The sequence below is a fragment of the Monodelphis domestica genome, chromosome 2 (genome assembly GCF_027887165.1).
Source record: "Monodelphis domestica isolate mMonDom1 chromosome 2, mMonDom1.pri, whole genome shotgun sequence".
Lineage (NCBI taxonomy): Eukaryota > Metazoa > Chordata > Mammalia > Didelphimorphia > Didelphidae > Monodelphis > Monodelphis domestica.
In genome coordinates this window covers 175,239,059-175,254,280 of record NC_077228.1, presented here as the reverse complement: position 1 = coordinate 175,254,280, position 15,222 = coordinate 175,239,059, and the positions used below count along the sequence as shown (strand labels likewise).

Here is a 15,222-nt window from a genome sequence, read left to right as displayed (position 1 = left end):
AAACCCTAATTCTAACTAAAAACCAACTTAAGAAAAGCAATCTATGTGATAGCCAAATAGGTAGAAGAAATCAATTAGACCAGAAAAGCATGTCATTTTAACCATGGAAACTTACCTCGAGAGCTGCCATTCTCACCACTTGGTTGCTATGGTAGAAGAAGTTTGGGAGGACATCAAAAATGGATGTTTCAGACAAGATAAGTTTCTGGAAAATAATATAATATAAATAATATAATCAAAGCAAATTCTATCTGTACCATGTAAGACTGCTAAATAAACCTACTTTACTGGAAACTACCAAGTGTCTGAAGCAAGTAAATCTTACAATGACTATTTTTATTCATCTTTAAATGCTATTTTCTTATAAATTAAAACAAGTTCAAGCATCTTATTCTATTAATATTGTAATCCGGTTGGGGAATAGCTACAGATTTTGTTATATGAATGTATGAAATATTACTGTGCCATAAGAAACTAAAAATATGAAGAATGCAGAAAAGCATGAAAGACTTGATAAACTGAGGCACAATGAAGAAAGAAAACAATAACCAGCAAGCCTTAACTGCAGAGAAGATGAGAAAATATACAACCCTTCCTTCTCTGAAGAGGCTGGGGCAACTGTAGGAGTAGGATCTGAATATACTGAGATTCAATTGGTATATTTGTTAGTTTTTATGAACTGCTTTCCCCTCCTTTCTTTTTTAAATTTTTTGTTAAAAGAAATTGCCCCAGGGGTGGGGGTGGGGTATGGATAGAAAAAGGAATATATTAGGAAATGAAAGTGAGATAAAAGCAAAGAAACAACATTTTTTAATTAAAAATTCAATTACATTAAAAAATGGAATTAGTGTACCTCAGCTCTTATAGGTCCTTCCATGCTGCTCTGCTACCAGAGCAGTCAAAAACCTCCTCACCCTACAGTCACCCTGGTGATGACCTTTCTGAACAAACTGGGCCTATCAGACAAAATGTATGGCACACAATTTAGTTTGGCTTTCCCCTCTTTCTCTCAATCAAATATAATGCCCTTATTGTCACACTTCTCTCCTTAGCTAACTTTATTCCAGCAGATGACAGGGACGGTTAGACCTTAGCTTAGCTTACTATCCTAAGTCATGGCTAAAACTGGCAAGGATGTACCTCCTTAACTCTACTCCATGGCCTCTATATCCCTAAACTAGTTATGGACACTTATTCCAGTCACAGTTGCCTTTTGCTTTGTCCTATGAAATTTGACAACAAGAATTAGATAATACTAGTCTAGCCTGATCATTCCTAATCTGCAACAGAATATAATGGAAAAAACACTGGAGTGGAAGTGGAGAGACCTGGAGATCCTAGGTTTGCTCCTATCCATATGATACTACATGAATATGGACAAGTCACTAAATCCTTCTGGTCCTCAATTTCCTTATGTGTAAAAGGGAACAGTTCGACTGAATTAATCTCTTGTCCCTTCTTACTTTGAAATTCCATGATTCAATAGCTGATGCTCTATATTCATAAATAAAGAGTCAAGATGTTTCTAATTAAACTTATAAAATAAGCCCAATGACTTTTCAATGCCTAGAAAAAGAAGATGTTCCTCATAGTACTCAGAATTTTGGTGGATGTTCTCCCTTTTCCCCAGAGGTACTATGTGTGCCAACAAGGAAGTGAGTGTGGTAGATCACACCTGAACTAAGCATCATAAACCAATCTGACCTGTCAAAGAAAGCTGACTGTGATAGCATTCCAGTTCAAAAATATATGTATTTCAATAGTACACTTTGGCAAAGCCAGATATCACTTAATGTAAATCCAAGCATAATAGAATTTCACTAAAAAGATAATTTGTTGCTATGTCCCTTTTTAGAGAACAACACAGTGAATGCTAGAGAACCTAAAGGATTATGCCAAGTTTAAAGGTAAGGTAGGTCAAGACAACAGAATAGGTCTACATATACCTGAAGGTTCTCAATGCAAAACTGATGTCCATACATATCAATAGCTGATAGGAAAATAGACTCTACTTGGTTATGGCGAAGTTCATAGGATGGCAAATGGGAGGCAATAAGAACCTAGAGTGAGAAGAAGATAAGAAAGCATGAGTTCCAAAGAATCATTGTTCTGTCAACTCTAATGCAAAGACAATAAATACAAAACTGTACATGTACCGCATCAAAGATAAAATCTAACAGAGACAAAGTAAAGCACCTTCCAGATCCCACAGTATAAAACCAATGCCACCAAATGCTGAAAGTCAGTTGCCTCTGCCCATGATTTTTGTTGTGGGCAATTCCCCATTGGGAAGGAAACCACTTCAATAGAGTTCCATCAGTGCATGTGATTTACCATTGCCAAGCAAAGCTACTAGTGCTAGGACTGCATGACTAGCTGTTAATTGGAAATTGAGGTTGGCAGTGAGCAGTTGTGGGGATGGCATAGAGATGGCAGCAAAGCCACTCTTTTGCATCTCTGTGGCAGAGGCACAACAGGAAAAGCTGTCCCAACAGCACCAGGAACTCAACACCAAGGAGATAGTATCAAGAAGCAACAGCAAGGTATATAAGGGGCACAGAGAAGAAAAGCAGTGTCACAAACAAACAAACAGCGACACGGTAGGACTTGAATACCCTCAGCAGGTCACTGAGAGGTTCAATAACTCTGAGCAGTTCAATGACATGGATACAATTCCAGGGAAAGCAGAAGGTCACTGAACAGCTTCAAATGCTGTTTCAGTTTCAGCGCCCAGGCACAAAAACACAAAGGGGGCTCCTACTCCCACCTCCCTGCAGAAACCTTTTGGAATGGAAATGAAGCCAGCAGGAGAAGCTGCCTGGCCTTCTCTGGAGCTGCACTGATTGCAAGAGCCTGTGATTCACTTCATTATCTTTTTGCTTTCCACACTTGAAAACTAAGTTCAGATGAAAAAAATCATCTGTTTCCAAGCTCCCTTTGGGAAGTCTGAAATGTGAGTCTATTTTTCTCTCTTGGTTTCCCTTTCTCCATCATGACCAGTTTGGCCATCACAGCAATGTTCAGTAGCAGGGGACAGGTCACCAGGATTTATATTGGTATGAAAGCACTTGATTATAAGATTTCAATGTTAATCTTTTCCCTTCTCTTTAAAGGGTGCACATCACATGGAAACATTTGTTCTAAGGTAATAAAACACACAGACAGAATTTCAAGACCCTTAAAAGAGGACTGAAAGTAAAAGCTTAGTGGTCTAGAACTTTCAACCTAAAAACACTAACCCTCCCTCCCTAAAAACCAGAGACTTTCCTTACCTGCCGGGCTCTAAGTGCCACTTTAGCATTGGTGGTTTTGCTGAGCTGAGTCAGCTCTGTAAGGATGTTCAGCAGCTCATCAGTGAGGGTGGGATCCCGGCCACATAATTGATCCTAATTTTTGTGAGAGGAAAAAGACAACACATAAATAAGCTGGACTATATATTTCATCTCCAGACCCCTTTGTTCCACTTCAACAAAATACAATTGAGTTAGTAAGGACACAAAACTCCCTCTTTTCTACTCCTAACAACGTGGTTAAAGGGTTCCCAAAGGAAAGCTGAGATGGATATGAGGGAGCCAGCAGTCAACTCATTCACCAGCATCCTTAATGCATTTTTTTTAGAGCATAGCCCTAGACTTTTAACATGCAAAAAGAATCATCAGAGACTAACAAGGGGGTACATGGGAATTCTGTTTAAGAAATAGCAGATGGTGCCTCAAAGTTTTAAGAGGTTTTAAATATGTGGGGTCTAAAAGGGCCTTCATGTTTCCTCCCCCGTCTAGGGAGCAAAAGAACAGCTCCTGGTAATGTGCATTCTTTGACACCAAATATTCTGCCTCCCAGGAGGGGGGAAAACCAGGAGCACACAAGCTAATTATTCATTTGTAAATATGCACAGAATTAAAAATCTCCCCAACAAGCTCCATTTTTCTTTAGCAATTGTATTCAGCATTTATCTTCCCATAGGTCTAAGAATCACCCCATTATCTCTGAATTGGTCAATCTGATCTAAATTCAAGATAAAATAAGCTCTCAACACAAGCCCATAGATAGAATGGTCCTATACCCAGACCTCTATCTTACCTCTTCTAAAGGGGGCAAAGAAAAGCCTCATCAAATTTCTATTCAATTGGACAATGATATATTGGGAGAAAAAGAATATTTCTCCTGGACCCTAGATGGAGATCAGTTTATTTCCCAAATTTATCTATTTCCTTCCTAATTTCATCCAAGCCAATATAATTGCAGTTCCTAAAGCATTTCTGGCCTTTATGAATGTTATAAGTCATATTGTAGTGCCAGTGAGTTGCAGTTCTTAACTCCATATTGCATTAAGTTATATACACATGTTCATATTTCCCTTTTCTAGGTGTTTAAACAGCTACCAGAGATGTCAGTGCTCCTTTGTTTTCACATTACTACATGAGACAGAAAGAAGTGGCTTTCCCAAAGAGGTTTCTTGTTGCTATTCAATTTTCTCTCTACCTTGATCAGTCCTTTCCTTGAAGTATCTCTTTCATACCAAACCATCCCCATCTCATGAGTACTCTTGACAGTCTGTTGCCATAGCAGTGCAAATAAATGCTTAAAAAATGTGGCTTTAGGAAAAAGCACACATATTTACCATACAGCTTTTTCCCTTGGTTTCCTAGTATCTTCCAAGTCACTAAGAATATATTTGTGGAACACCTAAACCCCATTATACAGACTGGGAGCAGGGCTTCTTTCCCCAACCCATTGCCCAGTTTAGCTTGGATCCCAAGTCACAAAATATGTTATAGTTAAATGGCCACCCAATGTCTGAAGCACCTATTTCCCAATTCTTTGAACAGCTAGGTGGCATTCTTTTTATTCTCATCTTTGTGTCCCCTTATCAAGGTTAGAAGAAAATCCTCTAAAAGGGAATACAACTGCACAGCTCTGCTCAACTTATCATCTCAAATTTCTAGGTATCCCAAAATGATGAGAGCAAAGAATTGAGAGAAAATGTAACTGCTTCTTTTCTACTAGAGTCTGATGATCTGAGAATTTCTGGGGAACATTTAAGAAAGCTAAATGCATGTAAGTAGACAAGAAGACAAGCATGGAGATAGCACAAAAGGAGTAAGCACTAAAAACTGGGTTTGTGTCATCTAAATGTCCCTTTCACTTATTATTCACAACACAGACAAGGGACACCTCCCTGAAATTCAGACAATACCAACCGTTAAGACCATCTGCCATCACGAGACCCCTGATGTCTAGAAGTTTCAATGGTAACCCTCCTAAAAATCTATAGACAACCAGATTCTTCTTTAAGAGATGGATGCAATGCTCTAAGTGAAGGAGGAAGGGAATAAACATTTAGATAGAGTCTACTATGTGCCAGGCACTATGCTAAGCATATTACAAATATGATTTTATTTGATCCTCACAACAACCCTGGGAGAGATGAATGCCATTAGTACCCCCTATTTTTACAGATGAAGAAACTGACACAAACAGAGGTTAAATGAATTAACCTAGATTCATACAGCTCTAAGTGTCTGAGACCTAATTTAAACTAATTTCTTCCTAACTCCAGGCCCACTACTACATCACCAGCTGCCTCAAAAATGACCTTTAGCTAAGGTGATGCAAAAATGCTTACCTCTAAGAAAGGCCAACTTTAAAAATTTTAATTAAAATCACAAATAAAGAAAAATGAACAACTTTTAGAGTCTAGACATGTGATGAGACCTGTTTTCTTTTTCCTTGTTTCTTCCATCTGCAGAAGAAATGAGGTCATGAGAGACAGAATGTGAACTATAGGATTTAGAAATAAAGAATGAAATCACTACTCTGCCCCTATTATTAGCTGAAGATTTTTCTCATCCTCATGATAAAAATCCAAAGATAAACTGTTTCTGAAGTGAAGGGAAATGAAAAAAGTTTTTCCTTGCCTAGGAAAACAATGGCCCTCAAAACCCAAATACAATTTCCTCATGAGTCCTCAAAAGAATGCTAGGTTATCTAACCACTTCATTCTCATAAGCAACAGAATTTGATAAACAGTGTAAAAGCCTCCCTTGGAAAAGTAAGCAAGCATAGAAGAATAGTATGTAAGAACCAGACTGAAGGGCTGAACATTACTGGGCCAGCCCAGCACACCTTCCAGTTAGCCAATTCTGAAATGGACAGTCTTGACTTAAGACTTAGGTACTTGGTCCTGCAACCCAACATCACTCTCATTTTCTGGTGCAACATTTTACCATCAAGATGAAATTGCTGGACAGCAACCAAGTGAGTAGATATATTTCCTCTGGATAAAAAAATATATGATAAGGGACCTAGCTGCTTGTTTTGGGACAACAGGCCACTTGCATATATCTGCAGGCCAAAGTGAAAATTGGTATTCAGCAAGGACACAACATAGTTATTTCTTGCATTCATTCTTGATCTGGATGATGGTTATCTACAGGGCACTGCTCAGGTTTGCAGAAATCTAACAAGTATGTTAAGTAGGGGCACCAAGAAAGAGTGAAGCCTGACCAACAGAGCTATTCCTTCCACAAGAGCCCAATGCAGCAATCATTTTTTTGATCTGCATGACCTAGGCAGTAGATACAAGAATAAAAATCACTTTAGGAGTAGGAAAAATACAACCTAGTGAGGAATGCCTTCAAGACAAATGATTGCTCACTCAACAGAAGCACCAGTCCCAATATCACTGATATAATGGTAGCCTAACATTCCAATGTTGTCACGAAGCAAATCTAACAGAACTTTTAACACCAGAAATTTATCCAGTCTGCAATAAAACAACTGAGGCAAAGCTTGAGGCAATAACTATTTATTAAAGGAACTGGTTTCCTTCAACAAAAAAGATACCAAGACTTTCCTCACAGTCTAAAACACCTTCTTCCAACATTTTTCAACATTTATAATCTTTAAGTTCAAACAGTAATCTATTAGTGTAGTAGATTCTGGACTGGCACAACTCAAAATATACATTTCCATCAATTTTGAAAATTAGACAGAAGTAGGGGTGATCAAAGGACCTCAAGGGGCTTTGGAACATGTAGACCCTTGCCGAAAAGTTGAGACAATCATGCTCTTCCTAGGGTTAGCCAATTAGGTGAAGGGGCTAGGGATAGAGGACTCCCAAAATAGCCAAGGACTTTCCACCTAACCTTATGATGTCTGAGTGTCACAAGGAATAACGTTGTGACATCCTGTATGATGAGGAAGATGGGTGGTCGAAATTAGGGCAGAGACCCCTTTAAATATGGTTGAGCAAAGGACATATTCTTAAGAAATTTCATAATCCAGCAAGAAGATTATTGATCTAACTTACTCATTGTTAAATTAAATTAAAATTACTCATTCATGAAATGAAGGTTAGTTGACGGTCCAGTTTTAACTCACTAAATGTATATATCAATGTCTGTTAATACAAAAGAATTAGTCCCTAATTATATAGAATCAGAATAACTGTATAATACTGGTTGGAACTTAACATAGGGATAAAATCAGTTATTTAGGATAGGCAAGAATCTTCTCAAATAGGGTGGGGGTTGAATTATTTCCCACAGTCTAAAGATTACTGGGAGAGTTATAGAGACAACTGGTGAGGCAGGGGATGGAGCTTTGGACCTGGAGTCAGGAAGGCCTTCCATCAGACACTTATTAGCTATGTGACCCTGGGCAAGTCATTTAAAGCCTGCCTCAATTTCCTCAACTGTAAAATGAGGATAAGAAGAACACCTACCCTCCCAAAGTTGTTTTTTGTGTGAATCAAAAGGAGATGATATTTATAAACTGCTTAGCACAGGGCCTGACACACAATAAGTCCTATATAAATGCTAATTACCATCGTCATTAACATTATTGTTAGTATTAATTTTTTTCATTCCTTAATTTCTTGAAGAAATTATTTGCAGAGTCAAGTTAAGAATTGCTGACTAATCAGCATATGTCTGAAGCAAAACCTTTGGAAGGAAGGAAAACTGTTGGTCAGCATTCCAAATGCTTCTAGTTCAAACAAAGTCAGAGGCTTAAAGCTACATGGTATAACCCAGAAATTGAATGTTTCACAGCCCTTCAACTGCATGTGGCATACTAAGATTTGAAGGAAAAAAATCAGTTAGCACAAAGAGAGCTGCAAGATATAATAAAGCAGCCACGTTTTCTGTTGGCCCAAATCAGAGAATGCCTCCATTTTCATTACCTACTTTTATATACACAAACTTTTCTGAGTCACAATAGCAAAAATGGTTCTACTTTTTACCCATACCAAAATGCCTAGCCTGAATAGCACTTGGAGAACCAGATCGCTTGGCTATGTTGCCTTGATATCTGCTGTGGATATTAGCCAAAAGTTTGAGGCTCTAGGTTTTTCCCCACAATCTGAAATATACAGAACAAAAAACACTTTTTGGACAAATTTAATGAGGACCTTGCAGATTTGTGGTCTTCAGGGTCAGCAAAATGTTTCCACCTAATGGTGCTCGAAGGAAACTTGACAGGGACAGACATTAAGCATCTTGCTCAGTACCTTGCCTTCTGGCTAGGGAGAAAGGTTAGGAGATGTACATCAGCTGAACTTGCTTAGGAGTCACTGAATACCACCATACAGGGTTATGCCAGTGCCAGGAGGCATCTGCACAATGGGGCAGCTCTACAGTCCCGCTACAATGATCTTCAGAAACCCTCAGAGAGTGAGCTACATGCAGCTGATTTCCTTGATCCCTCCCTTTAGGCCCTAATGCCCCAGAAGTCATCTAGCACAGCAAAGCACACCATCAACATCACTGCTCCTGGAGAGCAGAGCCTGGGTACATAGTATACTCATCAATCAGAATGCAAAGGCAACAGAAGCAGCAAAGAAAAGGAAGCCAACAGAGAACAGAGGCCTGAGGGAGTCGAAAGGCAGGAACAAAATGCCATCATATTCAGGTGATATCTGTGACAGGACAGAAAAGACAATAAAAACAGAGGAATGTTTACAACACAGATACTATTACCCAACTAGAGCCATCAGTGCCTGTACACCCAGAGGAGTCTGTGCTTCCTAAAAGAGTAAAAGAATATTAGCAGAGGAGCCCTAGCAACCAGTGTGGAAAGGAATATTTTCTAAGTGTTTATCCACTCAGTACTGTGAGCTTAAAATCTTATCACTCCACCTCAGTTTCCAAATCTTCAAGATAGGTGAACAAATGATATTCCAAAAGCACTTTAATGATAAAGTATGCTACAGATTCATCTTATATTACTAATTTTCAGTTTTGTTTAAATGAAGATAATAGGGGGGAAAAAACAATGAAAACAGCAAATGAATAGTAAGAATAAGATGGCTTGGCCTTACCCTCTCTCATTTTCTGTCCCATTCTCCCTCACCCCTTTGCCCCTAGACTCACATACTCAAAGATGACTATTTCATAAAGGGCCTGGCATACTGGAAAGAAAGTTTCAATCTCATGCATGGAAGGGAGAAGCAATCAGGGCAAAAGGGGGAGAAATTCCAAGAACAGAAGCAAGTCAGAGTTCCACTGTCCTGATGGGCAAAAGCAGAAAGCTGAGCCTCAAACCAGCTCTCTGACAGAGCCCAACGTCTCTGCAGCACCCCCCGTGTAATTACACACTTGAGTGACTGGACTCTGAAGAAAATTGAAGGCCTGAGCTCCGAACAGCTGCCATTTTCTCTCTCCATCACACCAGCATGATTACTTGAGAAATGAACAGCCCTGGCTCAAAGCTACTCCAGAATTCTCAGAGGAAATATGGCTCCGTGTTCCAATAATGAGATTCTTAAGGCAAGCGTTACTTACAATCACTCCGCAAAAGGAGTGAGCCAGGCCCCTATATCTTACAAATTAGAATTTAAGAAACCCAGCGACAGTCTTGGGCGATCATTACTCTTCTGCTGCTCCAAGGGTTCTGAGCTGGGGTCTATTTTTAGTGCAGAAAGCTGTTATGTCCTTAAAAAAAATAATCATAATAAAATAGAAGGCCCCAACAATTAGCTTCTTTTAAAGGCAAATCCCATTCTACTTAAATCTAAATAAACTGATTTCCAGCTTCCTCTTCCTCCTAATCCTGACCAGTTTCCTAACGGAAAGTCTTTTGATTTCATCTAAAAGTCACTCAGTTTCTTGGATATTTAAACAGCTAAACTTGCAGGAATTTCATCTATCTTATAAGTAAGAGAAATTGAAGGTTTCTATTTATTATATAATCTAGTTTTTTAAATTGTTTAGAGAAGTTAAAATATTAAAAATTGATAATGAATTTTTCCTTACACACACCATCTTCCAAATAACTATGTCCTAGTCACTCCAGGAAGCCAAAGGAAATGAAACATATATAATTAGGTATTACAGAAAATTAGACATCTTAAAAATTTGGTCTTTTCCATTGAACAAACCAGGTAGGTCATGAAATGCCTATTAAGTAAAAAAAGGAGCTCTCCTCTGAGTAGGAGGAAATGAAAGTGGAAAGTTTCCCTTCACTTTAAAAAAGGAAACCAAAAAAGGTGGTGAAATTTTTCTTTAGTCAGGAGAATCAGAACAGCACAGCAAATTCCAAGGAAGAACATAGAAGAACAAATTACTATTGTTCCATATACAGTGAAACATATCAGATACTAAACAACTAGTCAGGGAAATGATAGGAAATTTTAGAATGGATGGATTATTTTCTAAGTCTAGTGTAAGATCTAAAAGTGAAAAGTGAAGAGAAAGTCTTGAAGACAATCTCCAAAATTCACAAGACATGTAACAAGTCTGGCAGGACATTTGATTAGCACTAACCTTCCCAGGGGTTTCCCTTCCTGATCCTGATTCTACTACTACAGAAGGTATTATGACACAAGCACAGTCATCTATGTCTTAATGAAAATGATAATGGGCCCACTGTTATTGGGCCCTGAGTAAGTGCATACTTTGTTGGACTAAATTGTTGAGTTTCCCCAACACAAGACTAAGATTTCTATGAAAACTCAAGCAGAGTATAATGAAAACAGATGCTACTAAAATTTCATTGGAGAGCACTAATTGGTTTCTTCAAAGCTACGAACATAAAGCTCATTTTAAATTTTCTGATTAAAGCAAATCTCAAGAAAACATTTCATCAGTGGCTAAAGACAACTATAGAAAGTTTATGGCATGTCCATATTATAAAATAAAAGAAGATTTTACCAACATTATAACTATTTCCTAAATATGCCCATTTCCCATGCTTCTTTCTTCCCAACTCATTTCAAAGTTCAGAATCAGTACTCCAAAATGTAACAAGCTAGGAAGGCTGTAAAGCCAATTCTACCAACAAAAACATCACTTGTTGGTCATGATTTCTGACTTGGAAACTTGGTAAGGTTTATCTCCACATGAATAAGCAAAAATACCCTAAAGCCTCATAATGAAGTGGGAGCAATTTCAGGTGAAAAGTCAGAAAAATTGGGTTCTCATCCTAGTTCTACCATGATTCACCTCCATGATAATAAAATAATAACTCGTGGTCACAGTGTTTGGCAAAGTGCTTCATATATTATATCTCTGGATTATCACAAATGTTATTATTTATGTCATATTATTCTATTATAATATGTATTATTATGTTATCCCATTTCAGAGAGGAACAAACAGAGGTATCAGAAGTTAAATGATTTGCCCAGGGTCACACCGTTTGTGAGTGTCTTGAGGCTAGATTTAAACCAACAGCTTTCCGACTTCAGTACAAAAGTGCTCCATCTACTTGGCCCTGAGACCTCTGGCCTTCAGTTACTTTCTATACAAAAACAGATCTTGGACTAGACTAGAACTCTAAGGTTCCTTCCAATTCCAATGTTCCTACTCTACTTCCTACAACAATCCTTTTCTAGATAGAACTACATTTAGATCAAAGACAGAAGATATGTTGACTTTTAAGGGAAAGGGCAAGGAAAAAGACAACAAAGCCCTATCCATTCAGTCAAAAGAAGGCAACAGTTTTTCTCAAAACATAGCCACCAGAAGGAAATCCCCTTTATCTCATCAACCACCCACTGAGATGCTATGAGATTGAACTTACAATAAGCATAGTGACCAGAAGGTTCTTCTTGGTGACCTGAGCATGGGAGAAGATATAGTTCAGCACAGTATTCATATCACTTTTATTCTCTTCCCGAAGAGCAAAGACACACTTATCGTAGTGACCTGCAAAAAACAATCAAGACCCTAGGAATATAGATTCATACTAGCATGGTTTTTACATTCCACAGTTCATCAGGAGAGGGAAAAGAGATGACTTATTGTGAAATCTAAGCTCCTAAACTGTGATGCTATGAAAGCCAATTTGAATATCATAGCTTTCCCTAAATCCTCTCTTCCCTTTCCATACCAAAATTAATATAGCATATATCAATTTATTAGAATTTTAAATAGTTCATATGGCACTTGAAGCTAATGAGTAAAAAGTACATAATTAAATTTTTGAAGATTTACAAAAGACACTTTTTAAAATTCCCACCAAAAAGCAAGACATTTCTGAGAAAGAACATCAGCACATCCAGAGGAAGAACTGTGGGAGTAGAAACACAGAAGAAAAACAACTGCTTGATCACATGGTTTGATGGGGAAATGATTGGGGATATAGACTCTAAATGATCACCCTAGTGCAAATATCAATAATATGGAAATAGGTCTTGATCAATGACACATGTAAAACCCAGTGGAACTGTGTGATGGCTATGGGGGTGGGAAGAGAGGCAGGAAAGAACATGAATCATGTAACCATGGAAAAATTCTATTAATTAATCAATGAAATAAAAATTTTTTTAAATTTCCCACTAAAACATTTTAATTCAAGGAAAACCATGCATTATAAAAGGGCTCCAATCTAAATGAATATCATTTTTCCAAAACTATGTTCTGGAGTGTTAACTCAAAAAATTAGGTGTTTAGTTATTTCCCTCTAGTTCAATGTCCATTTGGAAGCTGCCTCTGCTTGCCAGAATCTTCATTTTTTCCCTCTTTGCAGAAACTAACAAAATGCTGAATTGGAGTTTCAAACTCAACTAAGAGTGAAAGTTTAGCCAAAAGATTTAGCCAAAAGATCTATGGAGAGATTAAGACTCATATATATTTTCACTGAAATATCCCAAGACCACCACACTACAGGAAAGGAGTACTTTCCAACAAGATGTTAACTTATAGGTTTGTTTTCATAATAGTATGACAGCATCCTAGCCACATTGGATTCTTAAGTTTTAGACATGATTGATGCTTTAGCCTATTTTTTTTCTTAAATGTACACCTGCATTACAAGTTAGAGTTTGGGAGAGAGAGGATATGGTGAAAGAAAAAGGAGAAAGACAAGGCAACTGGGAAATGAAAGTAATTTTTTTTTTAAACCGTAACTTACCTTCCATCTTAGAATCAATACTGGGTATTGGTTCTAAGGCAGAAGAGCAATAAGGGCCAAGCAATGTGGGTTAAGTGATTTGCCCAGAGTCACAAATCTAGGAAGTGTCTAAGGCCAGATTTGAACCCAGGACATTTCATCTCTGGACCCAACTCTCAATCAACTAAGCCACCCAGCTGACCCCAACAGTGATTTTTTTTTTAAAGCAACATTGAAACTTTTTCTTAAACTTAGTTTTCTTAAAGACTGGGGATACTACAAAACTTCCAAAGTAAGTTTAGATGTGAGAAAAGATGTAATAATATTTGAATATACTTAAGGATACAGAATGTCCCATGGAAAATCAATAACAAATTCAAAGGGAATGTGAGCTTCTTCGAGTAAGATTTTAGTTTTTGTATCCTTGGTACCTGGCATAGCATCTTACACAGGATTTGTTCAATTTCAGAGTGAATTTGAGTTCAGTAGACAAACTTAGCATATTTATGGATGTATAGATATGTCAATTTCCATCTAGCCCTACTTAAAAATAAATGGCACTTAGAGTAAATGAGTTCTCTTTGAAATAGATAATCTTAGAGAAATTTACATTTCATCTTGCTCTGTTGCTATATCTCATGGTGAGAGAAGATAATATATCTTGGATATCAGGAACAATAAGGGTCAGGAGGAGTAAGGAAGCTACCATTCATTCTAGGTCCAAACAAAAATACCATAGGTGCTTTGGGGATCTTTGGCTCTGTGGCTCTATGTAGAAAGGAAGCAACAACATTTTAAAAAGTCCAAAATGTGAGCCAGGCTTAGGAATAGATTCGTTTTTGTGGAGGGGATTTGCCATATCACAATTTCAAAGTCCTGTGGTATTTTACTGCCATCTTGTGGCTAAAAACATTATGACACAAAGAGGTTCAATCTTGCCTCCAATGTCAGATTTATAGACTTTCTACATCATTTAGTAAGGTTCTTCAGAGTGCTACAAATAAATTCCACCTAAACAACACAATGAAGAATGTTGGGAAAAATATTTTCATGACTTCCCAGATGATTGTAGTTTGGCCCACAGAAAAGCCACTGAAATGTCAGCTCCTACAGAAAAGACTTAAAAATCTAGTTAAGATAAGGGAGATATTATGGGGGGAGTGGGGGGGAGGAAAAGAAGATGATCTTTGTCTTTAATGAATAATGCATGGAAATGATCAAATAAAATACTATAAAATTAAAAAAAAAAGACAAGGGAGATAAAACCTATCTCCATTCTTTATTAGGAGAATTATCTCAACAGAATGAAGACAAACAGCATCCACATCCTAGAAAAGAGAGCTTTTTTTGTTATCTCTTTGAGGATGACATGGATTTTTTTTCTTTTAAAAAAAGGGAAACTAATTTTTTGTTGGCACTTTACTGACAGGAGATGTCAGTAAATGTCAAATGGGAGGCATATTTCTCTGGCTATTACATAATCCGCTAGGGTTTGAGACAGTCTTCCAGGTCTGGCAAACTTAACTTTGTGTTATTCCTCACAAAATAAGGCTTACCACCTACCATTCTGGAACTGAGTCTCTACCCGCAGGTACTGTCGGAGCAAATCCATCACCACAGCCTTCATGTGTCCTCTAATGCCACTTCGGTATCTGTTAAGATACAAAAGGTCATGACTCAAGAGCCTGACTGTCCGAGGTAAACTCAAAAATTAAAAAACCAAGTTTCCTTCCTTAATGCCAATGAGCCTCCCTCCACTGGGAAGAGCACAAATACAAAGGATACAGTTATTGTTTTGGCTAACTCACAAGTAGGGAGATTAAGTCAAGGCTCAAGCCCAAAAAATATTTGGCTATGAGCCAAGAAGAATTTCATGTAGAAACTAAA

General features: G+C 37.7%; 1 protein-coding gene across 20 annotated transcripts in view; it reads right to left on the bottom strand.

Annotated features, from left to right (window-relative positions):
• ACACA (acetyl-CoA carboxylase alpha) overlaps positions 1–15,222 on the bottom strand; it is a 291,002-nt gene that overhangs the window by 163,681 nt on the left and 112,099 nt on the right. For all 20 annotated transcript variants that reach the window (XR_461987.2, XR_461986.2, XR_461989.2 and 17 more), the window contains 5 exons: positions 14,899–14,987; positions 12,025–12,149; positions 3,273–3,386; positions 1,947–2,060; positions 116–205 (listed from right to left, as the gene is read on the bottom strand). Coding sequence is in view for 9 of the 20 variants with exons in the window: in XM_056816443.1 (XP_056672421.1) it covers positions 116–205; positions 1,947–2,060; positions 3,273–3,386; positions 12,025–12,149; positions 14,899–14,987 (532 nt within the window). In the remaining 11 variants the exon portion in view is untranslated. The remainder of the gene's footprint in view (positions 1–115; positions 206–1,946; positions 2,061–3,272; positions 3,387–12,024; positions 12,150–14,898; positions 14,988–15,222) is intronic.